This window comes from Chenopodium album, chromosome 21 (assembly GCF_948465745.1).
Source record: "Chenopodium album chromosome 21, dcCheAlbu1.1, whole genome shotgun sequence".
Taxonomy (NCBI): Eukaryota; Viridiplantae; Streptophyta; class Magnoliopsida; order Caryophyllales; family Amaranthaceae; genus Chenopodium; species Chenopodium album.
In genome coordinates, this window is record NC_137854.1 from 15450341 (window position 1) to 15476445 (window position 26105).

General features: G+C 39.8%; 1 protein-coding gene and 1 non-coding gene across 3 annotated transcripts; both read right to left on the minus strand.

Annotated features, from left to right (window-relative positions):
* Positions 1-4716, minus strand: LOC145602997 (uncharacterized). 2 transcript variants are annotated; one of them, XM_081659134.1, is made up of 3 exons: positions 4582-4716; positions 4365-4434; positions 1-1324 (listed from the first exon to the last, which is right to left on the minus strand). In XM_081659134.1, exon 3 carries the CDS (start codon positions 1297-1299, stop codon positions 256-258), a length of 1044 nt encoding a protein of 347 aa, XP_081515260.1. In that variant the 5' UTR covers positions 1300-1324; positions 4365-4434; positions 4582-4716; the 3' UTR covers positions 1-255. The 2 variants fall into 2 exon arrangements, with proteins under 2 accessions (XP_081515260.1, XP_081515259.1); XM_081659133.1 differs by having other exon boundaries at positions 1-1357.
* A 6733-nt stretch (positions 4717-11449) lies between these two features.
* Positions 11450-11555, minus strand: LOC145603222 (small nucleolar RNA R71). The gene has a single exon (XR_014104752.1). It is a non-coding gene; the product is annotated as a small nucleolar RNA R71 (small nucleolar RNA).
* Positions 11556-26105: the final 14550 nt, after the last annotated feature.

Genomic DNA, 26105 nt, shown 5'->3' on the forward strand with positions numbered 1-26105 from the left:
TAAAACAAATCATCAAATCAGCTAACTGAACTGGTATAAAGCAAAACACACTAAAGTTGATGTACAATTAACAATGAACCCACATTAGGTAATGTAAAGCAAGGTCAATAACTCAATACTTGTGCAAAGGCTAGGAGCCTAGGATAGCTCCGGAAACAAGAGAAAGATGACTTCCTCACAGAAACCCTTAACAACGATAGAAAATGCTAAAACAAGACGACAATCAAGTTCAACGAAAAACTTAGTCCTTCGTAATTACTTGCTGAGGTCAGCAAGGTGTCCATTCTCAGGGTCAATCAGTCCTTTAACCTCTGTGCCAACCTCTTGTTTTGAGCAGTTGCCATTCAAATGGCCATTGGTATTGGTATCTCCATGGTGCAGATAATTTCCATTTGCTTCAGATGGTTGACTACCTGAAGCAGCAAGTTCTTTCACGCTGCTGTGGTTCGCATGCTTGTGATGGTGATGATGGTGACGGTCACCTTTCTTATGTCTATGTTTGGCAGCTTCATCACAGTTATCATCAGATGATTTTCCTAATGATCGGCTCCTCCTATCATGCTTGTGGCCATGAGAATCCGAAGAATCAACACTGTGTGATCTTCTGTGCTGTTTGCGGGACCTCATGTGATTTCTCTTTTCCAGAGAGTCATCATCACTAGAAGAATCTGAGTCATTAGACCTGGATCGACGATGACGCTTGTGGCGCTTGGAATGGCTTCTCCTCCGATCATCCTCTTCAGCGTAATCAGAAGAATCAGTGTCTGACCTCTTGTTGCGTTTGTGGTGCCTCTTGTGAGATCTCCTCACAGCAGCATCTTCACCAGAAGAGTAACCAGAACTAGAATCCTCGGATCTTGAACCATTACGAGATTGCCGACTGTGCTTTCTCTGAGAGCGCTTCCTTCTCCTTCTATCTTCTTCAGAGCTATCACAATCATCACTGCTGTCATTTGAGTCCGAAGAGTGTCTCTTTGACCTATGCTTGGATTTCTTCTCCCTCTTCTCATCCCCAGAATCAGAATGGGAGTGCTTTCTGTGCTTCTTATGATTATGAGACCTTTTTCTGGACTTTCTGTCCCCATGACTGCTGTCAGATTCACTTTCACTCTCATAACCAGATACAGATTTTCTTTTATTCTTTTTTGCCAACTTTGCCTTCCTTTCTCTGGCTTCAGCATCAGCTCTTGCTTTAGCAGCAGCTTCTAGTCTCTGCTGCCATTTGAACGGGGCTTCTTTCCTTTCCATAACTCGCTTCTTCTTCTCCTCGACCAACTGAATGAACTTCTTGGCATCCATTTGGATTCAAAAACCAGCTCAAAAACTGCATTTTGGTATGAAGATGCAGGAAGTACATCTCATAAAGAGAAAAATCCAGGTTAGTTCTTCTATCAACACTTAAGTGCCAGAAATTCAAAATGAATGGAGGATGTATATATAAATATGCCACCCAGCAAATAAGCTTTCCAGGGAAAAAAATGAAGCAGATAAAAATCAAGTGGACACATTAAAATATGATTCACAAACTTTATTCAAAATCAATAAAAATAATAACATGCAACAACCTGAAGCATATGTATGTAGAACCGTAGATTACCAAGGCAAAACATACTTATCAAAGATTGCTGTACTTTTAAGCCTCATAGGAGTCCATTCCGTATGAATCGATCACTACCATATTGTGAAGCAAGATTGAGTGTTTAGCGAAATAATGAATTGAAGAAGGAACAATCAAACACTAATGGCGATTGACCTATTTCCCTCCCCACCAAGGAAAAAAGAAGTCATATAGCACTCTTTGCTGTGGGATTTATCTATAGTCCCATTCAACTTGACAAATGCAGTCATCTAAATCACAATATACTTACATGGAAGGCAAAAAGACTAGAACTAAACTATAACTGTCATATAATATACTGAATCATATTCGAAATTAGCTGTCTTCTACCACTTCAATAAACTACGTAGTAAAACAGAGCAACCAGGCAAAAAGCCCTTTTCTTTTTGCAACGGTTCTAGACGAATTAACTAGACCAATTCAAGATGAGGTTCCATGGTGTATGCTGTTCGCAGATGATATCGTTTTGGTGGATGAGACTAAGGATGGGGTTAATGTCAAGTTGGAGCAATGGAGGCAAAGGTTGGAATCTAGAGGGTTTAAGCTAAGTCGGAGTAAGACTGAATATTTGGTATGTCGTTTTGGCACTCAGAGGGGGACAAGCAATGAAGTGGTGAGTTTGGATGGAAAGGATTTGACCATGAGTGAATGTTTTAAGTACCTAGGGTCGATCATCCAGAAGAATGGTGACATTGATCAAGACGTGACCCACAGGATTAAGTCAGGGTGGCTTAAATGGAGAGCGGCCACGGGAGTGCTATGCGACCGCAGCATTCCCTTAAAGTTGAAGGGAAAATTCTACAGGACTGCCATAAGACCAGTGTTGCTCTATGGTACAGAATGTTGGGCTTCTAAGAAAGAGCATATTAAAAAGATGGAGGTTACGGAAATGCGCATGTTAAGGTGGATGTGTGGAAACACTTTAAGAGATAGAATCAGAAATGAGGTTATTCGCAAGAAAGTAGGTGTGGCGGGCATTGTAGATAAATTAAGGGAAAATCGTCTGCGTTGGTTTGGACATGTAAGACGGAGACCCGAGGGTGCACCGGTGCGAAGAGTGGAAGAGTGGGACCATGGAGGGATTAAACGAGGAAGAGGGAGACCAAAGATGACTTGGTTGGAAGGAGTGAGGAAGGATATGAAGTGCATGGATTTACGTGAGGATGAAGTTTTGGATCGTAAGGGATGGAGGAGAAAGATTTATGTTGATGACTACACGGAATAATCAAATTTGGTTCATGTTAGCCGACCCCACTTTTGGGATTAAGGCTTTGATTGATTGATTGATTGATTGATAAAACAGAGCAACCAGGCCTTAATATAACTCTATATTGCAACAAAATTCCATACGCCGATGATAAAGAATGAGTACACACACCAACAAAATGCTTAATGGTCTGTTTGGAAACCAGAATTTCATTTGAAATTCTGGATTTGGCCCAATTACACTGTTTGGATTTACTCTGAATTTGGGAATTGGATTTGGCCTAATTCCAAGGTTTTGAAACAAAAGTTAATTTTGATTGAATTAAAATTCCAACTTAAAAGGTGTCATTTGAAATTCCAACAGCTAAAAAAAAGCCCAACCCTCTCTCCTAATTTCTCAAATTCTCTCTCCTATGGATGGGTTTCCTATTTTCTCTCTCCTCCATTGAAGAAGATCGTGAGTTCTCTACTATCAAGCAGCATGTTCTTCTCCATTAACGGAACTACTGAGCTTTCTCGATCTCCTCTGTCGACGTGTTTGTCAATTAATCCTCCATTGTAGTGGCTTTTGTGTTCTCTTTGCCATTGAAGCTTACCTTGAATCCTCCATTAAAGCACACCTTAATCCTCCCTTGAATTAGCTTTTGAATTTCTCTACTCTTCAAACCTCCTCTCTTTTCAATTTGTTTGATAAGCTTTCGTTTTTCCCCTAATTTTTGGTTTAATTTTGTCAATTTGATGAAATTAGGGATTCTCTATTGTTAAGTTTTCCCCAAATTCATGCTTCAATTTTGTTGTAGTTTCAATTTGTTTAATTTGTGCGGCAGATTTCTTGTTCTTCTTTATTTCTTATTTTTTTTCTCTAATTTTTTTAATTCTCTGAGTTGATTAAATTCATGTGCAAAAGTTTATATTTTGGGAAAAAAAGCGAAAAGCAAAAACAAATTCTGAAATTTGGTGGCAAAAGAAATCAATTTTGTTGCTGATGAAGTGTATTATCGTTTTAGCTTGAATCTAGGATTTGAAATTTTTTGTTTTCCCAAACAAGTTTTTGGAATTTCAAATTCCAAATTTGAAATTCTTAATTTGCCAAACATGAAACTTGGAATTGAATTCTAGAAATTGAAAATCTGGAATTGAAATCAGTGATTTCAAATGAAATGTGAGTATCCAAACACAACCTAACATAATTCTCAATATACCCCTCTTCCTAAAAAACTCGCTTTTGAAAACCAACACACCGACAACAAAAATTCAGGGAATTCAGTAGGTTGGCCAATTAAGTAATTACAAGGTGCATCGAGAAATCGAGAATTATCAGCTAATAACAATTGAGATCAATATCATGAATTCATGATTCGCCCAAATTCATTTTCAAGAATTAAATAACATCAACAAATACTAAAGCAATAACACAATCTAATGAGCAATACAAATACAGAATCAATTAACATGCTTTCTATATCAGCAAATAATCAGCATCTACAAGATTCATTCTAGTAGCAGCAAAACCATGGAAGCTCTGAAACGTAATTCTTACCTTGTGCAAGAAGTTTGATTGAACAAGACCCAGGTGTCGAACAGAATCCGAAATTGGTATGGTGGAAACCCTAATTTAAAAAAAGTGAATAAAATTTGAGAATTAATGGGAGCAAACCCTAAATCGCGCAAATAAATAAAGGGGAAAACATCAATAGCAAACCCTAACGATTGAATTGAGTAAAAGAAAAGTCAAAGTGTTGAAGAATTGAAGTTACCTGATGCAAGAAGTAGCAGAATCTGAAATGGAGTCGAAGAGAGAGGAAGACGGATGAGGTGGGAGATCTACAGGAAAGAGAGAAGAGAATTTCAAAGTTAAATATTCTACTTGTATTATACCAAGTACAACCTCCAACAAACTACGAGTAACTAAGAATATCGTGAGGCGTCAAAAACTGAGTCGATCTCACTTAAAAAAAAAAAAGTCCAAATATACTTGAGGAAATCGAAATATCTTCTTTAGTGGCACTTTTGTGAATCATAAGCATATATAGATTTGTGCATTTTGTTTTATTTTATGATTTTTGGTTTTTTTTTTTTTTTTTGACAGCTAATACAAAGAGACCTAGTCTCCAAACTTCAAAAGACCTGCAGACAAACAGTGAAAATAAGGCATAAGTAAAAAAAAAATTCTAAGCAGAATTCTGGTTCTCTGAGCTCCTGTTTCCAAACCCTGCAGCCACCTGAGCACCTTAGGATGTTGACAGTAAATCTGGACATGGCATTGGAGCCCATCCAAAGCTATCTTGAGGCCTTTATAAATAGCAGCAAGAACACAGTTGTCACTGTCTTCATGATCACACAGTTCCTCACCCTTGCTAGCCAGTCCTGCATCATTTTCCAGAACCCAACTCCAGCCTGAAAATTTGCCCTGCTGCTTACATTTTCTGATCTTCAAAGTAGTAGTCGTGCACTTCCCTGTCCCAGTAATCAGGTCCAGATGTTGATGCTTATCCGAACTGATATGACAAAACCCAGGAGGGTAATCACTTTCCTGCTCTTGGTAACTGTCCTGCTCCTGTTTTTGAACTTTAAGAGCAACTCTGCTTTCCATTGACATAATAGCTGACCGAGGATTAGGCTTAGAGTTTTTGAATATAGCACCATTTCTGGCCTCCCATATGCATTCAAACCCTGCAAAGAAGATTTGCAGACTTCTTTCCATATTCTTACCTTTGGTACCCAGCAACCTTAGCCAATTCTGAACCCAGTCTTTGATTGGAATATTGTCTTGGAAGTCCACATTGATACCCAGATTACAGCCTTTCCAAACATGTCTAGCAAAGATACAGTCCCTAAATAAGTGCTCCATAGATTCAAGATGCTGACTGCCCACATTTTCACTATCAAGGCAAAGTTGGCATAGGTGATTGTCTCCTAGTCCCCTTCTTTTCCTTTCACATCCAACAGGCAAAGCTCCTTTAATGATTTTCCACAAAAAGGTTTTTTGCTTAAGAGTGCCATCATGTTTCCAGAATTCTTTCCAGAATCTGTTATTTTTCAAACCCATAGAATGAACTTGCCCAGAGCAATACTTTAAATCAAAAAGGAATCTGTAGCCACTCTTGACAGTATAGACCCCAGCTCTATTTCCTTTCCAAACAACAGTATCATCATATCCTGCTTCCAGATGTTGAGACTGCTGGATTTGCAGTGTGGTGCTGTCAACAAACCACATCCTACACATATCTAAATCCCATTCACCATTCATGTTCACTAGTCTGCAAACAGAGTCAGTTAAAATGTTATTATGATTCTTCCACTCTGGTGCCTTGCCCTTTACCCAGGGATGGTGAATTCTAGCTTGGCACCCATCACCTAAGGACCACATGCACCCTTGCTTAAGAACCTGCAAACCCCATTTGACTCCCTTCCACCCCCAAGTACCAGTACTTCTACTTTCCCAACTGCAATCAAATAACTTACTACTGTCAATCCCATATTTTGGGCAAAAGACCTTGCTAATGAGGGACTCACTGTCATGAATAATGCGCCACCCTTGTTTAGCTAGGAGAGCTTGATTAAAAAGTCTAGCATCCAAGATTCCCAACCCCCTTTTTCCTTCGGTTGTGTGAGATGGTACCATTTCTTCCTGTGTAACCTTTGCCAGTCCTGTTCCCTAGCCACCAAAACTTGGCAACTATACTGTTAATCTTTTTCAGAATATTGATAGGACACTTAAACACAGATAGAACATAAGTACCCAAGCTTGTTAACACAGACTTAATAAGGGAAAGTCTCCCAGCATGAGATAAGAAAATTGAATTCCAAGCATTTAGCCTTTCTCTTACCTTGTCAATTAACCCACCGAAAATCTGTTGTTTGTTTTCTCCAAAATCAGCTGGTATGCCAAGGTACACACCAAATTTATTGCTCCATTTAATGCCTAGTAGATCACTAAGCCCAGTTACCTCATTATCATTCATATTAGGACTAGAAAGGAGCACTGATTTTTCCTGGTTGATCACTTGACCTGAGGCCTTACAGTAGATATTAAGCACCTCCCTTAACTTTTGCACATACTTTTCTTTGCCTTGTAAGAAGAAAACTGAGTCATCCGCAAAGAAAAGATGACTTATTTTAGGGGTTTTATGAGCTACACTTAGTCCCACGATGATACCTTTCCCTTCCTCTATCTTAAGAAGACCAGACAGAGCTTCCATACATAGTATGAATAAGCAGGGTGATAAGGGATCCCCTTGACGAAGACCACATTTAGGTAGGAACTTATCTTGAGGAGAGCCATTTATAATTACAGATAAAGAGACAGAACACACACAATTCATAATCGTTCTAATCATCAAGTCAGGCAGTCCAAATTTAATTAAAACTTCCTTTAAGAAATCCCACCTAATTCTATCATAGGCTTTACTCATATCTGTTTTAACAGCTAGCTTCCCTTTCACCCCTTTTTTTGTCTTTCTGATACATTCTAGCAATTCATGTCCTATTAAAATGTTATCAAAAATAGCTCGACCCGGAATAAAGGCGTTTTGGAAAGGGCCTACTAACTCACTAATCACCTTCCTCAGCCTATTAGTGATGCACTTAGAGATTATTTTGTAGGTAACATTGCAGAGGCCAATGGGTCTGAACTTATCAATAGTTTCAGGATTGTCACACTTCGGAATAAGAGCTAAGTTCGTGCAATTAAATTCTTTCAGAATATTACCTGAAGAGAGAGCAGATAGGACTGCCTCAATTACATCATCCTGCACCCAGCTCCAATTTTGCTGATAGAAACCTGCTGGAATCCCATCAGGACCCGGTGCTTTCCACGGTTTCATGGCAAAGAGAGCATTCCTGATCTCCCGTCTTGTATAAGGCCGCGAGAGAGAATCTCTTTGATCCTCTGTCAGCTTCCTTGATATGCCTTTGATGCCGTTTTCAACATCACCAATTCTTGTTGTCTCACTGTCATCGTGACCTCCCCTGTAGATAGCACTGAAGTGACTTATTGCAATCCTTGCAATTTCCTTCTCCTCAGACACCCAATCACCTCTTTCATCTTTGATGACCTCCACTTTATTTTGAGCTCTCCTCCCTTTAACAAAATTGAAGAAGTACCTCGAGCATGTATCTCCCGAGTAATTCCAATTAATTTTTGCCCTCTGTCTCCAATAGATCGCCATATTCTTGGAGTATTCTTCGAATTTTTTGCTGATTTGCTTGAAATTCTCATCATCCCCATCATTTTCCAGAATCAATTGAGCTTCTAATAAATCTTTTTCAAATTGATCCCATTTTCCCCTCCACTCTTCCCTTTTGTCAAGGGACCATCGTTTAATTTCTTGTTTTGCCTTCTGAGCTTTCCTTGCAAGTTTAAACATTGGCGATCCCCTCTGAGCTGAACCCCACCCCGTTTGAGCAGCACTAATACACTCACTGTACGCTAAACTCCATTGATCCAGTTTGTATATGCTTCTCTTTTTTTTATTTCTTGGCTGACTGTGGAAAATAATAGGTGCGTGGTCTGATAATTGAATTGGTTTGTGAGTGATACAAGCATGTGGAAATTTATTTAGCCAAATTTTATTAGCGTACCCTTTGTCTAGCCTTTCTAAGACTAAACTATCCCCTTCCCTACCGTTGGACCAAGTAAATTTTGGCCCCTCGTAAATAATATCGTGAAGGTCGTTGAGATCTTTCCAATCATTAAACAAGTTTGCACCACGTATGGTATTAGACTTTCCTCCTACTTTATCTAAATGCGAGTCTACTTGATTAAAATCGCCTACAATAGTGATCGGTAAATTAAGAGTTGGAGTTGTCCATTGATTAAGACATTCCCAAACCTCCTTCCTATTGGAAGTACTAGGTTCACCGTAAACCAAAATCAACCTCCAATTTCCATTAATCAAATCGTTAACATCAACAACAAGGAAATTGACACAAACAAAAATGACATTAAACAAGTTCTTGTCTTTCCAACCTAGCCAAAGACCACCACTAAGGCCATTCGAGGCAACACCTTTGTAGAAATTAAAACCTAACGGTCGTAAACGATTGTAGACTAAATCCGGGCTACATTTAGTTTCCGAGAGAAAAATGAAATCCGGATCAAAAGACCCAACAAGTCTTTTAATATTAGGAATAATCGGGGTTGTTGGGCATTTAATTCCCCGACAATTCCAAATTAGCCCGATCACTGCGCTAGAGGTGGTTGATTTGGGTCAACCACCGCAAGCCCATCCCCTGCATAAGTCAGCACAATGTTAGTTTCAAAAGTCAGAGTAGAATTCGGCCCAGGCCCAGATCTAGACGAAGGCCCTTCTCCTGCTGCAACATCTCCAAAAATCACACTTTTCCCTTTCTTTCTTTTCCTGGCCAAAAGCGAATCAGCATCATGATAACTTGTTATTTGATACGATTTTAGGGTGATTTTTGAACCTTGTTTACTTGAAATGTTAGCATTTTGGTTCACTTTCTATCCTATTTTCATTCAATTTTTGTGTATCCCTTGCTTCACGGGTTTTTAGTGTTTTTGTTGAGTTTTCAGGACCAAAAACCGATGATTTGAAGCATATGGATGACAAACCAAGTTTAGAAGCCGTAACAAAGGAGCAAAACTGAAGAGAATGTGAAGAAAAGGGCCTAGAAGACCCTGCACGGACGTGCCATGTCCTGCACGGCCGTGCAGGACAGTCTCAGTCAAACTTTGCTACTGCCCGATTTGGCACGGACGTGCAAGGATTCAGCACGTCCGTGCATCTCAGCCAGCACGTCCGTGCCATAAACTGCACGGCCGTGCAGTTAGCCTGGCCAAATCTGAGCTACTGCCCGAATCTGCACGTCCGTGCTTAGGGTGGCACGTCCGTGCCACCTTGGCTGCACGTCCGTGCCACCCCTGGCACGTCCGTGCGCACCTGCAGAAAATCCCGACTCTTGTTTTCTCCGTCCTTTTTATTTGAGGGTCATATAAATACCCCCTTAGACTCTATTGTAAAGGGGGATCCAAGTTTTCAGAGCTTCCTTTTAGTTTGTAGTTGTAGAAACATAAATTCTCTCAAATCATTAGTTAGATTCAATTATTAGTTGGGAATTCTCAATCTCAATCATTGTAGAAGACAAGTTCCTCCATTGTTATTCAATTTCAAGCTTCAATTAGTAATTTCTCCAACCTTTTTCTACTTAATTTCTGATTTCATTTGCTTTTGCATGTCATTTAAATCTTCTTAAGTTCTTGGTAATTTGTTATTGGATGATAGTTATTTCAATCGTTAACCACTTTCTCCCAATTATTGAAGTAGTTAGAACCCTAATTGTTGATTGCATGTTTATAAATATGAGTTGTGAGTAGTCTTCTTGCTAGGGGTTGGGTGAAGCTCAACCTTTTGGGTTAGTTATGCAAATATGGGAGGAACATTGATGTTTGTATTGCAATTAAATTGATTATATGAGATTGCTTGTTAGTTCTTCATGATAGGATTAGCTACCCTTGACTTAGGAATTTGATAGCATGATGTGCCTAATTTGACATGGAAGTGTAAATTGAGTATGTCATTACTTATTGTAATTTGATTATGTATCATCTATTGCTAGACTAATGAGGAATCTAAGTTTAGTAGTGTGAGTTGTTTTCCTATTGCATGAGGTTGATTTTACATATAGTCCTTGCTATAACTTGTCTATTTTACTCCCGTTTGCTTAATTGCCTTGGTTAAGTGGATTCCATTCCCTAGTGTCTTTAATCCATTGATTTAGAACCATAGTTTGTTTGTCTACTTGACGAAACCCAATTCACCATTGACTTCGAATTAGCTTAAGTGTTAAGATCTTTAGCAACCATATCCCGTTCCTTGTGGACCGAACTCTTACTTGTCATTACGCTTGGTTTGTAAGGTGTTTGTTAATAAATGTGTTTGATTGAGTGTGGAATGAGCGACCGTTCTAACGCCCATCAAAATGGCGCCGTTGCCGGGGAGCGGTGTTGTTGATTGCTAATTGATTACTTGAGTCTAGTTCACCATAAACCATAAAAATTTCAAAAATAATTGTTTCTTTTTGGCTACACTTGTAGCCTTGGTACTAATTGCGTTTGTTGAGAGTGTATGCGCAGAACTCATAACAGGATCTTGGTACCTTACGATCCCGAGATTGAGCAAACTTATAGAAGGAGAAAAAGAACCGGTTCTAGGCCGTTCATTACTCCCCCAACTAGAGAGACCAATTTCGAGGAGGATCGAGATCAAATGGGTGACGCGGAACCACCACCTCAAAGACCTTTAAAGGAGTTGGGAACTCCGGGAGCTTATAGAGCTTCAAGCGGCATTGCTCCACCCGTCACTCAAGCCAATGACTTCGAGATTCGGCCCGCGATGATAAATTTGATTGAAAGGAGGCAATATAGTGGAGCAAAACATGAGAGCCCTCTTGCACACTTGAACGAGTTCGAGAAATATTGCAACACAATCAAGGTAAATGGGGTAACTCAAAAGTTTGTGAGACTAAAGCTATTTCCTTTTTCTTTGATAGGAAGGGCTCTTGAATGGCTTGAGAAGGAGGTGAGGCCTAACTCCTTGAGAACTTGGGACGAGGTCACCACGGCCTTCTTAGGAAGATTCTATTCTCAAAAGAAGACGGCCGAAGCAAGGGCTTTGATCCAAGGCTTCCGTTAAAGGGCTAGTGAAACCATATATGAGGCATGGGAACGATACAAAGAATATCAAAGGGAGTGCCCTCATCATGGCATTCCATCATATCAAGTGCTTCAAATTTTCTATGGGGGATTGAGCCCACAAGGAAAGACTAGCTTGGATGCGGGAGCGGGTGGCCCGATTGTGAACAAAACGGAGGAACAAGTCATCGAGATAATTGAGGATGTGGTGAGACACCACATGGATTGGCAAGAAGGAGAGAGGGAGTCTTTAAGCAAAGGAGGGAATGCGGTCTACTCCGTCGATCACCTAAACGCCATCAATAATTTGACATCTCAAATAGCCAATCTTGGCAAGGAGATGACATCTATCAAGGCAAAGCTAGAGACTTCCACTTCACAACAAGAGCATCCCTCCCAATCTAAGGGGAGAGGTATGAATTCTAACTCTTCTCCTTCTACATCTAATAACATGCCACATGGGTGTTTGTTTTGTGAAAATTGTGGGTCATATGACCATGATACCTCTTCTTGTAATTATGATTCCCAACCCCAATCCCATTATGAAGAGGGTAATGATAATGAAAACGAACAGGTCAATGCTTTGTCTTATGATAATAGACATAGGAATGACAATCAAAGATATTTACCACCTAATCGAAGGGAACAAGGGGGAAATGCTTATAATCAAAGAGGAAATGATTATGATTACCATAACCAAAACCAATGGGGTAATAGGAACCAAAGGGACCAAAATCCCCAAGGTAACTACAACCAACAAGGTGGTTATGGTAACCATAACCATAATAATCAAGGGAATTATGGGAATCAAGGCCAATATCACCAAGGGGGGAACTCTAATAATAGGAATAATTGGAACAACAATAACAATAGAGGTTTTTCTAATCAAAATGCTTCCAATTCAAATGTGAGAGGTAATAGAGCTCCCCAAGATAACTATTATGCCCAAGCATCACCTAGTAAGTCTAATCTAGAGGAAATGATGGAAAGTCAAGCTAAAATGTTCAACACTTTCATGGCCACGAGTGACAAGAAGTTTAATGAAGTAATGACTCATAATAAAATGCTTGAAACTCAAATTTCACAATTGGCCAATGCTTTGAAGGAAGGGGCTAGCACTTCCAAACTTCCACCCCAAGGACTAGATCCTAAGAGGCCCGTTAACGCCATATCTACTAGGAGTGGGAAGGTGTTGGAAGATAGTGTTCCTAAGAAAAGCAATGAGAGAGTAAACATGAGTGAGCCTCCCTTTGAGAGTGATTGTGAGCAAGAAAAAGAGAAAAATCAAGAGAGTGAAAGAGAAAAAGAATGTGAGAAAGAAAAAGAATGTGAAAAAGAGAATGATTTTGAGAAAGAGAGTCAAGAGAAAAGAGAAAAAGAGAGGGAAACAAAACAATTGCAAAGGCTACCATATCCTCATAAATTTGTTAGAAACAAATTAGATGTGCAATTTGGGAAGTTTCTTGAGACATTGAAGCAAATTCATCTTTTAATTCCTTTTACCGACGCTATCAAGCAAATGCCTAATTATGCTAGGTTTTTAAAAGACATTTTGAGTGGAAGGAGAAAGTGTGAATTGGTTGAAACGGTGAATCTCACCGAGAATTGTAGTGCTATTATCATGAATAAGATGCCACCCAAGTTGAAAGACCCCGGTAACTTTTCTATCCCATGTGCGATATACAAGATGCAAATTGATAATGCTTTGTGTGACCTAGGGGCTAGTGTTAGCCTAATGCCATACTCGGTATACCAAAGACTTGGGATAGGGGAACTTCTACCCACCAACATCACCCTACAATTGGCCGATCGCTCTATTAAATTCCCAAAGGGTAAGGTAGAGGATGTTCCTCTAAGGGTAGGAAAGTTTGTAATCCCGGTGGATTTTGTTGTGTTAGAGATGGACGAAGATGTTAACATTCCAATAATTCTAGGAAAACCTTTTCTTGCTACTTCGGGTGCTTTAATAGATGTTAAAAGTGCTAAAATTTCACTAAAAGTAGGAGATGAGGTAATAGAATTTGACTTGAATGAGAGCATGAAATATCCAAGCTCTAATCTTGATAATTGCATGATGATTGATACTATTGATCCTATTGTAACTTCCATGCATGAGCACTTGCTCACTACTAATGATGCCCTTGAGAATGTCCTTTTGAACAAGGAAAAGATAGGTGACCAAAGCAAAGAGATGGCATTGTATGAGGAGATGCTTGAAGGAAGTACGGAATCAAGCGATGAGCAAGTGTGCATGGGAATCACAACACATGATGCACTAGAAGTAGCTACCTCAAGAGAAGGTAAGGGTGTTCCAATGGTAGAGTTGAAACCTCTACCATCACACCTAAGGTATGAGTTTTTGGGCCCCAATTCAACTTTTCCGGTTATTGTGAATTCTTCTTTGAATGAGTGCCAAACTCAAATGTTATGTGGTGTTTTGAGAGACCACCAAGGTGCTTTAGGCTATACCATAGATAACCTCAAAGGTATTAGTCCCGCTTTATGTATGCACCACATAACACTTGAGGAGGGTGCTAAGCCTTCCATTGAGAGGCAAAGGAAACTCAATCCTCAAATGGGGGAGGTGGTGAAGAAAGAAATCACCAAACTCCTTGATGTCGGCATCATCTTCCCCATTTCGAGTTCTAGGTGGGTTTCCCCCGTTCATGTGGTCCCTAAAAAGGGAGGAATGACCGTAGTTGAAAATGAGAATGGTGATCTCATTTCAACTAGAACGGTGACCGGTTGGAGGATGTGCATAGACTATAGACGTCTAAATGCATCCACCAACAAGGATCATTTTCCTCTCCCTTTTATCGACCAAATGCTTGAAAGACTAACCAAGCACAAGTATTACTGCTTTCTTGATGGTTATTCGGGTTTCTTTCAAATCCCTATAAACCCGGATGATCAAGAGAAAACAACTTTTACTTGTCCCTATGGAACTTTTGCATATAGGAGGATGCCCTTCGGGCTTTGCAACGCACCGGCAACCTTCCAAAGATGCATGATGAGTATTTTTGGGGACATGCTTGAAGCCGAAATGGAAGTTTTCATGGATGACTTCTCGGTAGGGGGCCTTTCATTCGAGGATTGTTTGTCCAACTTGGGCAAGTGCTTGGCAAGATGTGAGAAGGTCAATTTGGTTTTGAATTGGGAAAAATGCCACTTTATGGTGGAAGAGGGAATTGTCCTTGGTCACAAGATTTCGAGCAAAGGGATTGAGGTTGACAAGGCCAAAGTTGAAGTGATAGAGAAGCTACCGCCACCAATCAATGTGAGAGGAGTAAGGTCATTTTTGGGGCATGCCGGGTTCTACAGAAGATTCATCAAGGATTTCTCACAAATTGCTAGACCCCTAAATGCTCTTCTTCAAAAGGATTCCATCTTTATTTTTGATGAAAAGTGTCTCCAAGCTTTCAACAAATTAAAGGAGGCCTTAATCTCAGCTCCAATTGTACAAGGGCCAAGATGGGATTTGCCATTTGAACTTATGTGCGATGCAAGTGATGTTGCGATTGGAGGAGTATTGGGGCAAAGGGTAGAGAAGAAGCTTCACGTGATTTACTACATGTCTAAGACCTTGAATGAAGCTCAACGGAACTACACCACAACGGAGAAAGAGTTTCTTGCCGTGGTTCATGCTTTTGAGAAGTTTTGGAACTACCTCATTGGTTCCAAAACTATTGTCTATACCGATCACGCAGCCATTAGGTACCTTATTGCAAAGAAAGAATCCAAGCCACGTCTTCTTCGGTGGGTCTTATCTCTCCAACAATTTGATGTTGAAATCCGTGATAAAAAGGGGGCCGAGAATGTGGTTGCGGACCATCTTTCCCGACTAGAGAATGTGCGAGCTAGCGATGATGAAATCCCTATATGTGATGAATTGAGAGATGATGTGCTTTACATTTTGAATGAAAAGGAGCTTCCTTGGTTCGCCGACTTGGTGAACTACTTGGCTTGTGGAGAATGTCCACCCGATTTCTCCAAGAATCAAAGGAAGAATCTAAAAAGAGAAGCAAGACATTATGTATGGGATGATCCCATTCTCTACAAACGAGGAGTAGATGGTTTGCTCCGTAGGTGTGTCCCGGATGAACAAGTGCAAGAATTGCTCAAGATGTGCCATTCCGATCCATGTGGAGGGCATATGGGAGCCAACAAAACTGCATTGAAAATCTTGCATAGCGGGTTGTGGTGGCCTCACATTTTCAAGGACGCTTGGGGATTTGTGAAGACTTGTGACCGGTGTCAACGAACCGGCAACATATCCAAGCGCAATGAGATGCCCCAACAACCGATTCTTGAGCTTGAGGTATTTGATGTTTGGGGTATGGATTTCATGGGGCCATTTCCGAATTCTCATGGAAATCAATACATCCTTGTGGCGGTCGACTATGTATCAAAATGGGTGGAAGCCATTGCCTCCCCAACCAATGACCACAAGGTTGTCATGAAGATGTTCAAAAAAGTCATATTCCCAAGATTCGGTATTCCAAGGGCGGTGGTGAGTGATAATGGTTCACATTTTGTTCATAGTGCTTTTCAAAAGATGCTAAGAAAGCACGGGGTCCACCAAAGATTCGGCCTTACCTATCATCCACAAACAAGTGGACAAGCGGAAGTGTCTAACCGTCAAATAAAGCTAATCCTCGAGAAGACGGTTGCTAAGAATAGGAAGGATTGGTCGGAAAAGCTTGACGATTCTCTATGGGCATATAGGACGGCGTACAAGACCCCAATAGGCACAACTCCATACCGGCTAGTGTATGGAAAATCTTGTCATCTACCGGTGGAGCTTGAGCACCGAACCCAATGGGCGATCAAGAAGATTAATTTCGACTTGGCTAGCGCGGGAGAGCAAAGATGGCTTGATTTGCATGAGCTTGAAGAGCTAAGGTTGGAAGCCTATGAGTGTGCCAGGAACTATAAGAATCGCACTAAGGATTGCCACGACCGGAACATTGAAAAGAAAGCATTTCAAAAGGGCGATAAGGTACTCCTCTATAACTCTAGGATGAAATTGTTTCCCGGGAAACTTTTATCAAGGTGGAGTGGGCCTTTTGTCGTCAAGGAAGTGTTTCCTCATGGAGCCGTGGAAGTTTGGGATATGGACGGCAAGAGATTTTTCAAGGTGAATGGGCATCGCCTCAAGCTTTACTACGAGGGTGCTCATGTGGGTGTTTTAGAATCAACTCAATGTAATCTTATCTCCTAGGTGTGGAGGTCGTCAAGCTAGTGACGTTAAAAGAGCGCTTCCGGGAGGCAACCCGAGTTTCTCAACTCTCTCTCTCAATAAGCTATTACTTAATTTCCATCACTTTATTATTACTAACTTTTCTTTCAATGTCTTTTGTAGGTGTTGATGAAAAGAGAAGTACGAAAAGGTTTTTGTGAAAAGGAAGTAGTAGGCAATTTTTTTTTTAAATAATAATGATAATAATGGTGATAATAATAATTTTATTATTATTACTATGCCTTACTTTTAGTAAAAAAAAAAAAAAAAAAAAAAAAAAAAAAAAACGGGAAAGTACAGCATCAGGTAAGCACGGACGTGCAGAACATCGCACGTCCGTGCAGAATCAGGCAGGAACTCCAATTATTGCTTCGAAGATAGGCACGGACGTGCCAAAATCAGCACGTCCGTGTGTACAATTCAGCACGGACGTGCATAACCCAGCACGTCCGTGCCAAATCAGGCAGTAACTATTTTGCTACTGCCAGATTACGCACGTCCGTGCCAAATTCGGCACGTCCGTGCGTACCCTGTTCCAGCTGCTGTAAACTCGGGTTTTAAGCTTAAAAAAAAAAAAAAATTTCTCATTCTCCTCATTTCAATCTCACGTTTCTCCTCTCTCTCTCTCTAGAACTCCTTTTCCTCCTCTCCATACTCACTCAAATCTTCATTCTCACCCAAATTTTCACCCAAATTCAACTCTTTTTACAAAAATCTTCACTCCTTTTCACCATTTTCACAAATTACTACCTCCTTCTATCACATTTAACCCCAAAAATCACCCAAACTACTCAAACCCTAACCTTGAAAATCGATTTGGGGGTTTTCTTTGGGAGATAAATTTGGAGCAATTGGTTGAAGGAGTAAGTTCAAGGAAGCAAAGGGAAGGTTAGAAAGGTTCATTTGCGGGTTTTACACCCACGATAAGCTCGGTATAATCGTTCCTCCCTTCAACTATTTTTGTGCTTGAATTCTTGGATTTTTGCATGAAATTGCTTATGAAAGCTTGTTGAAATTGGTTATGAGTGATTGATAATTGATAATTGCCAAGTATTATAGAGTTTGAATGAATTTTGGTGTGTTTTGAGAATTGAACTTTTGTAAGTGAGGGTGAGGAATTGATTTTCATACATGACAAAGCATGCTTGTTTGAGTAAATTGTTGTGTTGGATTTGTTGATTCTAGTGCATAATCTTGATATTAGAATTGTTGTGGTTGTGATTGGATTAAGTCTTAGTGGCTTGGTGATTTGCTTGTTTTAGGTGGGAGACTTAGAGCTTGGCTTGATTGTGTAATATCTATTGGCCTTGTTTGAGCTTTGGTTGTGTTTAGTGGACCTAGTGCCTATTGTGTGTTTATTGTGTTGATTATTTGGTTGTGGTTTGTTTGATTGCATTGCATAAATCCGACCATGTGACAGGGTAAAAGTCGTATCACCTAATCAAAAGTATTACCTAAATCCTCTAACTAAAGTAGATAGGGAAGTAGGGTCGAATCCACAGGGAAACTGGTCTTTCTACTCCTAAATAATTAATATAGTCTAAATTATTAAAGTAACCAATTTGTTGTTTTTAATGTGAAACTATTCTACGGAGATTAAGTTTAGGGAGAAAGTCAATAATAAGAAGGCCTAGGGTCATAGGTTCACCAATAATTAATATTCCGGGATAAAACATAACAATCAATAAATCAACATCGCATAAATAACATGATTAACAGGCTCTCGCAATTTATTAACCAACATAGATCTAACAGGCTCTCGCAATTTACTAGATCTAAGTTCCTATTGAAAATAGCCTCTAATATCAAATTAACATCTGCTCGATTCATCAATTCAATATTGCTAAACATTCACAATCAAATTACATCTGCTCGATTCATAATCTAATTGCAAAGAATTAAAACAATTCAATAAGAAATTATCATGCATAGTCAATAATCAATAATAATAAATTACCCCTTCATATTAATTATGGATCCCCATAAACCCTAGAATTAAACTACTCGGACATAATCAAAACTAAACAAAACATAATAATTAACCAAGACATAACAGAAAATCGGAAAGAGTAAAATACTGAGATTAATTAAAGGAGAAATCGTACCAAGACGGCGGAATTACAAGAGTGTGAGGAACAAGGAAAGAAAATAAAATCTAGAGAGAGAAAGTTAAGTAGAGAGAAGGGAGAGAAAAAAAACTAAACTAGAGTAATAATAATGATAAGAGAGATCCTAATCTTGCCTAATAAAATTACATTAATACTAAGCAAGAGTTCACGCTAAAACAAAACAAAGCGGAAAGCTAATTGTCTTTGAGGAACGACACGCGCCCGGTCGGGCAAGGGCTCGCCCGACCGGGCCCGCCTTTTTCTCCCCAAAAGCTTCTCTCGCGCCCGGCCGGGCGCGTGCACCGGGCGCATGTTGACTTGGCCCGCCCGACCGGGCGCGCCTCCGGGCGGAGAGAGTGGACTTGGGCGATGCTCATGGGCTTCGAAATCTCCAACTCTTGGGCCTCCGAACTTGGCCCAAGTCCTCAAATCTTCATAACCGAGCCCTTAATCACCGATTTGATCTGGTTCCAATCGGCCTTGGGCTATCGAAAGCGGTCGCGGTCTTCCAATACTTGTAGATGCTCCTCGAAAAACCCGGGAAATTGCTCCAAGTACACAAATTCCTACAAAACTCAAGCAAAACTACCAAAGCACTGGAAAACACAAATTAGTAATAAAAGTGGCTCGTAGGAGCCAAAAACACTACTAATTACGACCAAGGGACGGGGATAAATATATATATAAAATGAACACATCAAACTCCCCCAAGCCAAACCTTTGCTTGTCCCTAAGCAAAGAGCTCCTCAATGAACAAATAAAACATGCCTCACCCCAATATAAAAATCAAGCACAAACGATTCAAGGTAAATCAAGTGAACATGTTTCAAAATCAACCAATCTTATCCATCTAATCACCCTTCCTCCCCAACAATTGTCAAATAGAGCAAACCACAAGAGCATATAGAATTCAAGACTAGTGCTCACACACTCAACTCTCATTTATGTGGCGAGTAAAAGATGTACTCGATCGCTCTCCATCCCAACCCCTTTAATGTGAACAATGCCCTCCCAAACTCACAACACTCGTGTGTTTAAAAAGACATACACTCAACCTAATAGTCGACTCGGAATATGTCAAGTCATAACTTGCATTGATAAACAACACTTTCATATTTACACAACCCTATGCACAAGGTCAAAAGGTCTTTTAAAGCTTGTAATGTAAGGTTAGGGAAAAGGGTAGGATAAATTTGGGAATATGTGAGAGAAAAGCTATGCAAAAAGGGAGCCATATCCTAATAAACACATGACCAAAAATAATGGTCATAATCATCTCCAACAAAACTAACTCCAACATAAATCACCAAACATACTCCAATCATAAAAATCAATCCCAATACTTACAAAAAAAAAAAAAAAAAAAAAAAAAAAAAAAAAAAAAAAAAAAAAAAATTCACTCATAAAAATATGATAATATAGAACAAGAGTGAATAACAAACTTTGAACTCAAAACTCAAATATTTACATTGAAACTCAAATTTTTCTTTCTTTTCTTTTGATTAACCTTCACTTAGATAATTTGAACATGAAACACTTTTTTTTCTTTTTTTTTTCATTAGAAGTTCACTTTCTTTTTTTCAATTTCTCTTTTTTTTTCCTTGAACTTCTTTTTTTCTTTTTCATCACACTTTTATTTTTCTCAAATATATACACTTTTAAACTCATCAAAACAAAAATATGATCAAGAACAAAATACTTCTCACCCAAATTGTGCAAATAATGTGCACACTACAAACTCCCTCACCTCACTCACTAATAGCTCCCCCAAGCCAAGCTTGGGACTAGTAACCAATGGGGCAAACATGGCTTGTAATGTGGCTAAAAACAATAAAAAGTCAAGGCAACAACAGGGCTAGCAAGAAGGGAACAAATGTATCTAATAAATCTGAAGGCTACCTAAAAGAACAAATGCCTTCGTCCTCCACATGTGCATAATAGTGAGTTATGAAACACTACTCATCGTTGCAAACCAATACTCAAATTCATTGACATACCAGGAACTAATCACGCATTCCTAACCAAATCAACTAGTCAAGCACTATATTCACAAGTAGTTGGGCAAAATTGACGCATGTTTAGGAATCCAAATAATTAAACTTCAAGTCATGATCAACTAATCCACAATGCTCAAAATCAAATACCAAGAATCAAAACAATTTTCTCAAGTATGGGGCACAGGGAAGCATGATTCATGATTCATTGGAATAAAACTAACTTAAGAAAGCAACAAAATCTATACTAAGCACACCAAAAGAAAACAAAAAAAATAAATAAATAAATAAAAAGAGAGAGTGAAAGATATACCATGTGAACACGAGAACCTCCCCCCAAGCTAAATTGGACAATGTCCTCATTGTCTTAAAGGGAAGCTAGTAGTCAAGGTGACTACTCATCATCATCACCACATCAATGTCACCAAAGCCTCGAGGATTGCAATGCATCTCTTTGGAACAAATTTGGGCAAGAATGAAACAAATTGTTAGTGGGAAAAAGTCTAATTTTGAGTCAGGTGCACTATTCTGATCATAACTTTTGATCTATAAATCATAATGCAATGATTTTAATTTCTTTGGAAAGTAGACTTGAAGATCTTTCCAACGATAGGTCACACGCCAAAATCGGATAAGAAACGCAAAAGTTATGGCCTGTCGAAGTTGACAGACTTTGCTGACTTGTACGCGCGCCCGATCGGGCGAGCTCAGCCCGATCGAATACGAGTGCAATTCAGCTTATTCTTCTCCTTTTAAATCAGCCTTCTAGATCAAAATATACACAAAAATAAACTCCCACAAGCATTAGATACACTCTCCTTACCTCTCTAAAGCAAAAAACGAAAACACACAACAAAAAGAAAAGACTAAACTAAAAAAAAAAAAAAACAATAAAATACGGGTTGCCTCCCGCAAAGCGCTAGTTTATCAAGGTCCCGCTCGACCATACTCTTTCTCTCAATCGGAAGAATTCAATGCCTTGAGTAACTTATCAAATGCTCCTGCAAACATTTCATTAGGCACTAGATAGGGCTTAATTGTAAGCACATTAATCCCTACAAAGAAAAGGTTAGGAGCACATAAAGAGAACTCAAGATAAAAAGAAAAATCAAAAGAGTGAGATGAAAATACACCACAACCTTCTACTTCCTCCGGTAAAAATTTAGAATTAATAAAACGAATATGGAGGTAGTCATTGTCTTTATCATCCAATAATGATTGGAATATTTTACCCTCATGAATAACCTCATCATCAACAAAGGAATTTTCAACTACCGTTTCTACAACTAATGATTTTTCAATCACTAATTCGTCAACCAGTGAATTTTCAACCACAAATTCTATAACGGGTTCTTCATCCTCAATAACATTCGTATTATTATAGTGTGCATAGACTTTTTCATCAAGAGCCTTCCAATAACTTTCATTAGCAACTAATCTTTTTCGAATATGATCATATGCTAATGGAAAGACTCTAAAATCATCAGGAGCACGCACAAAAAACTCACTATAAGGGCATTCAGGATTTTCATGACAAAGACGTTGACAACAACAGTAGTCAGGTGCTGCATAAAAATCATATAATTCTTGTAGTGTAAGCATGGGTATTTTCAACTCATAAGGAATATAAGGGGGAAAAAAATAATTTAGACTCTGATAACAACTAGAAATAAAAATAAAACCGTTTCCCCGGCAACGGCGCCAAATTTTGACAGGGTAAAAGTCGTATCACCTAATCAAAAGTATTACCTAAATCCTCTAACTAAAGTAGATAGGGAAGTAGGGTCGAATCCACAGGGAAACTGGTCTTTCTACTCCTAAATAATTAATATAGTCTAAATTATTAAAGTAACCAATTTGTTGTTTTTAATGTGAAACTATTCTACGGAGATTAAGTTTAGGGAGAAAGTCAATAATAAGAAGGCCTAGGGTCATAGGTTCACCAATAATTAATATTCCGGGATAAAACATAACAATCAATAAATCAACATCGCATAAATAACATGATTAACAGGCTCTCGCAATTTATTAACCAACATAGATCTAACAGGCTCTCGCAATTTACTAGATCTAAGTTCCTATTGAAAATAGCCTCTAATATCAAATTAACATCTGCTCGATTCATCAATTCAATATTGCTAAACATTCACAATCAAATTACATCTGCTCGATTCATAATCTAATTGCAAAGAATTAAAACAATTCAATAAGAAATTATCATGCATAGTCAATAATCAATAATAATAAATTACCCCTTCATATTAATTATGGATCCCCATAAACCCTAGAATTAAACTACTCGGACATAATCAAAACTAAACAAAACATAATAATTAACCAAGACATAACAGAAAATCGGAAAGAGTAAAATACTGAGATTAATTAAAGGAGAAATCGTACCAAGACGGCGGAATTACAAGAGTGTGAGGAACAAGGAAAGAAAATAAAATCTAGAGAGAGAAAGTTAAGTAGAGAGAAGGGAGAGAAAAAAAACTAAACTAGAGTAATAATAATGATAAGAGAGATCCTAATCTTGCCTAATAAAATTACATTAATACTAAGCAAGAGTTCACGCTAAAACAAAACAAAGCGGAAAGCTAATTGTCTTTGAGGAACGACACGCGCCCGGTCGGGCAAGGGCTCGCCCGACCGGGCCCGCCTTTTTCTCCCCAAAAGCTTCTCTCGCGCCCGGCCGGGCGCGTGCACCGGGCGCATGTTGACTTGGCCCGCCCGACCGGGCGCGCCTCCGGGCGGAGAGAGTGGACTTGGGCGATGCTCATGGGCTTCGAAATCTCCAACTCTTGGGCCTCCGAACTTGGCCCAAGTCCTCAAATCTTCATAACCGAGCCCTTAATCACCGATTTGATCTGGTTCCAATCGGCCTTGGGCTATCGAAAGCGGTCGCGGTCTTCCAATACTTGTAGATGCTCCTCGAAAAACCCGGGAAATTGCTCCAAGTACACAAATTCCTACAAAACTCAAGCAAAACTACCAAAGCACTGGAAAACACAAATTAGTAATAAAAGTGGCTCGTAGGAGCCAAAAACACTACTAATTACGACCAAGGGACGGGGATAAATATATATATAAAATGAACACATCACCATGTCTAGAAGAAATCGACCTAGAAACACGGACGCTAGGTACCGCAACCCTTCTCCTCCTCCTCCCGTTGGTCCACCACAAGTGGATACAATGGGAATAATTTTCAACGACAAAACTTTTGCAAACAACTTTCTGAGAAATAGTAGGAGGAGAATTAGGCCGACCAAGTTCTATAGTGAGGAGGTTGCCGAGTCCCTAGGGGTGGGGGAGGACATTAGAATGTTATTCGAGGGATGTGGCCTAGGTAGTTGGCTAGACTTACATGCCTTGACCTACAAGAGATTAACTCTTGAATTCCTCTCCACCCTACAAGTCCAACGGGACACAACTAGGAACCCCCGCCGTATCACCTTCCAACTCATGAACACCACCCATACCATGACTATCGATAGGGTGAACCAAGCGTTCGGGTGGCCTACGAACGGAACCATTGGGGCAAAGGATAGGCCACCCCGTAGCTATAACGCAGGTGAGTTTTGGAGGAAGATCACCGGCCTCTTTAACTACAACCCCAGGACCGATAAGGCCACGGCCATTATCCACCCCGCATTTAGGTTGTCACAGCGCACCATAGCGAACACGACGTTCGCTAGAGGTGAAAGTTCGGGGGTAGTGTCCACTAGGGAGCTTCACTTCCTATGGCACTTGAGTATGGGTAGTTCGGCCCTAGATGTAGGGTCCTGGTTTGTAGACCACCTAGAGGATGTTGCCACCGGGTCCGGTAACATCACCATAGGTGGTATGATCACTGTTATTGCTGCTGCTCTTAATCTTGATTTTGCTGATCAGCAGGTTTGCCCAGGAGCGACGCGGATCGATATGCATTCGCTTAGGACAATGAGGTGGGTGGAGGACGTCGAGGGGCCACACCCCTACCTGTGGCACGTCAGTGGTCGGTCCTACGCCTACCTCCCCGACCCGGAGCGGACCTTCATCGACGACGAGACCAACTGGATCTTCGAGAGAGACCACGATTGGGCTCCCGGCGATGAAGACGATGAAGAGGAGCAAGAGCAAGGAGAGCAGCAGCAACCTCCACAACAACAATTCCAACAACAACAACACGATCACCAACAAGGGTACCAGCAAGGATACCAAGGTCAAGGCATGGGTGAGGGCAACCCACCCCTCACCTTCGAGCAGCAAATGCATATGATGAACCAAGGGTTCAACCGGATGACCACCGGGTTCGAGACTATGACAAAGTCTCACGAAGATATGAGGTCCTCCTACGACAACATGAGGACAAGCTTCGAAGGACTTCGGTCGGAATTAGGTGAGTTCCGAAATGCCTACCGACATTGGTACCCCGGGGGCTCAAGCTCCCAAGGAGGACCAAACCAATGAGTTAGTCTCTTTTTCCCCTTTCTTGTGCTTTTATTGTTTTAACATTGGGGACAATGTGTATGATAGCTTGGGGGGGAGTCTTTCTCTTTGGTTTTGTTGATTGGTTCTTATTTGTGTTTGATTGGTGATTACCTTGCATGTTGTTTGTTCCTTCCCCTAACATCCAGACCCCTTAACATCCAAATTTGCTCCCTTTGAAATCCAACGCCCTAAATCCAAATCTCTTAATGTGTGAATACCTTTCTTCTCTCCTCTCTTCATTTATTTGTATAGTTGTGTTCTATTTTTCTTTTTTTTTTTTTTTAATTGCTTAGTTTAGTTCTCCTAACTCGTTCTCCAAAAAAAAAAAAAAAAAAAAAAAAAAAAAAAAAAAAAATCGAAAAATAGCCCTTGGATGAGACTCAAATGACGATGCTTATACAATTTGCTTGCTTGACTCTTGAGTGATGAGTAAAGTTCTTTTAGAAGGGTGTGTGCAAGAGTTGGGGTCATTTAGAGGCTTATTAATCTCGATTGCACTAGTGTATATGAAATGAAAACCGATGAATGCTCAATTGCACGTCTAGCATAGGATATTGTCTAATTTGCCCAAAGTAGGATATGTTTGAATCAAATTGCGGTCCCTTGTGCCCTTGGTGTGTCTCCCTTCCTCCCCGAAACGAAACTCTGCTAGGGAATTAGTTCTATGCATATCTTGTGTAATAAGTGGCATAATAAGCCACATGTTTCGAATAAAAGAAAGAGCCGCTCAAAGTTAAAAGAGGCGAGGGCAATGAATGAAAAAAAAAAAAAAAAAAAAAAAAAGGGGGGGAGAGTGGAGAAGTGAAAATAA

Bases quoted from the DNA above. Each gene is read 5' to 3' on its own strand.
- LOC145602997 (XM_081659134.1), bottom strand. From the start codon at position 1,299: ATGGATGCCAAGAAGTTCATTCAGTTGGTCGAGGAGAAGAAGAAGCGA.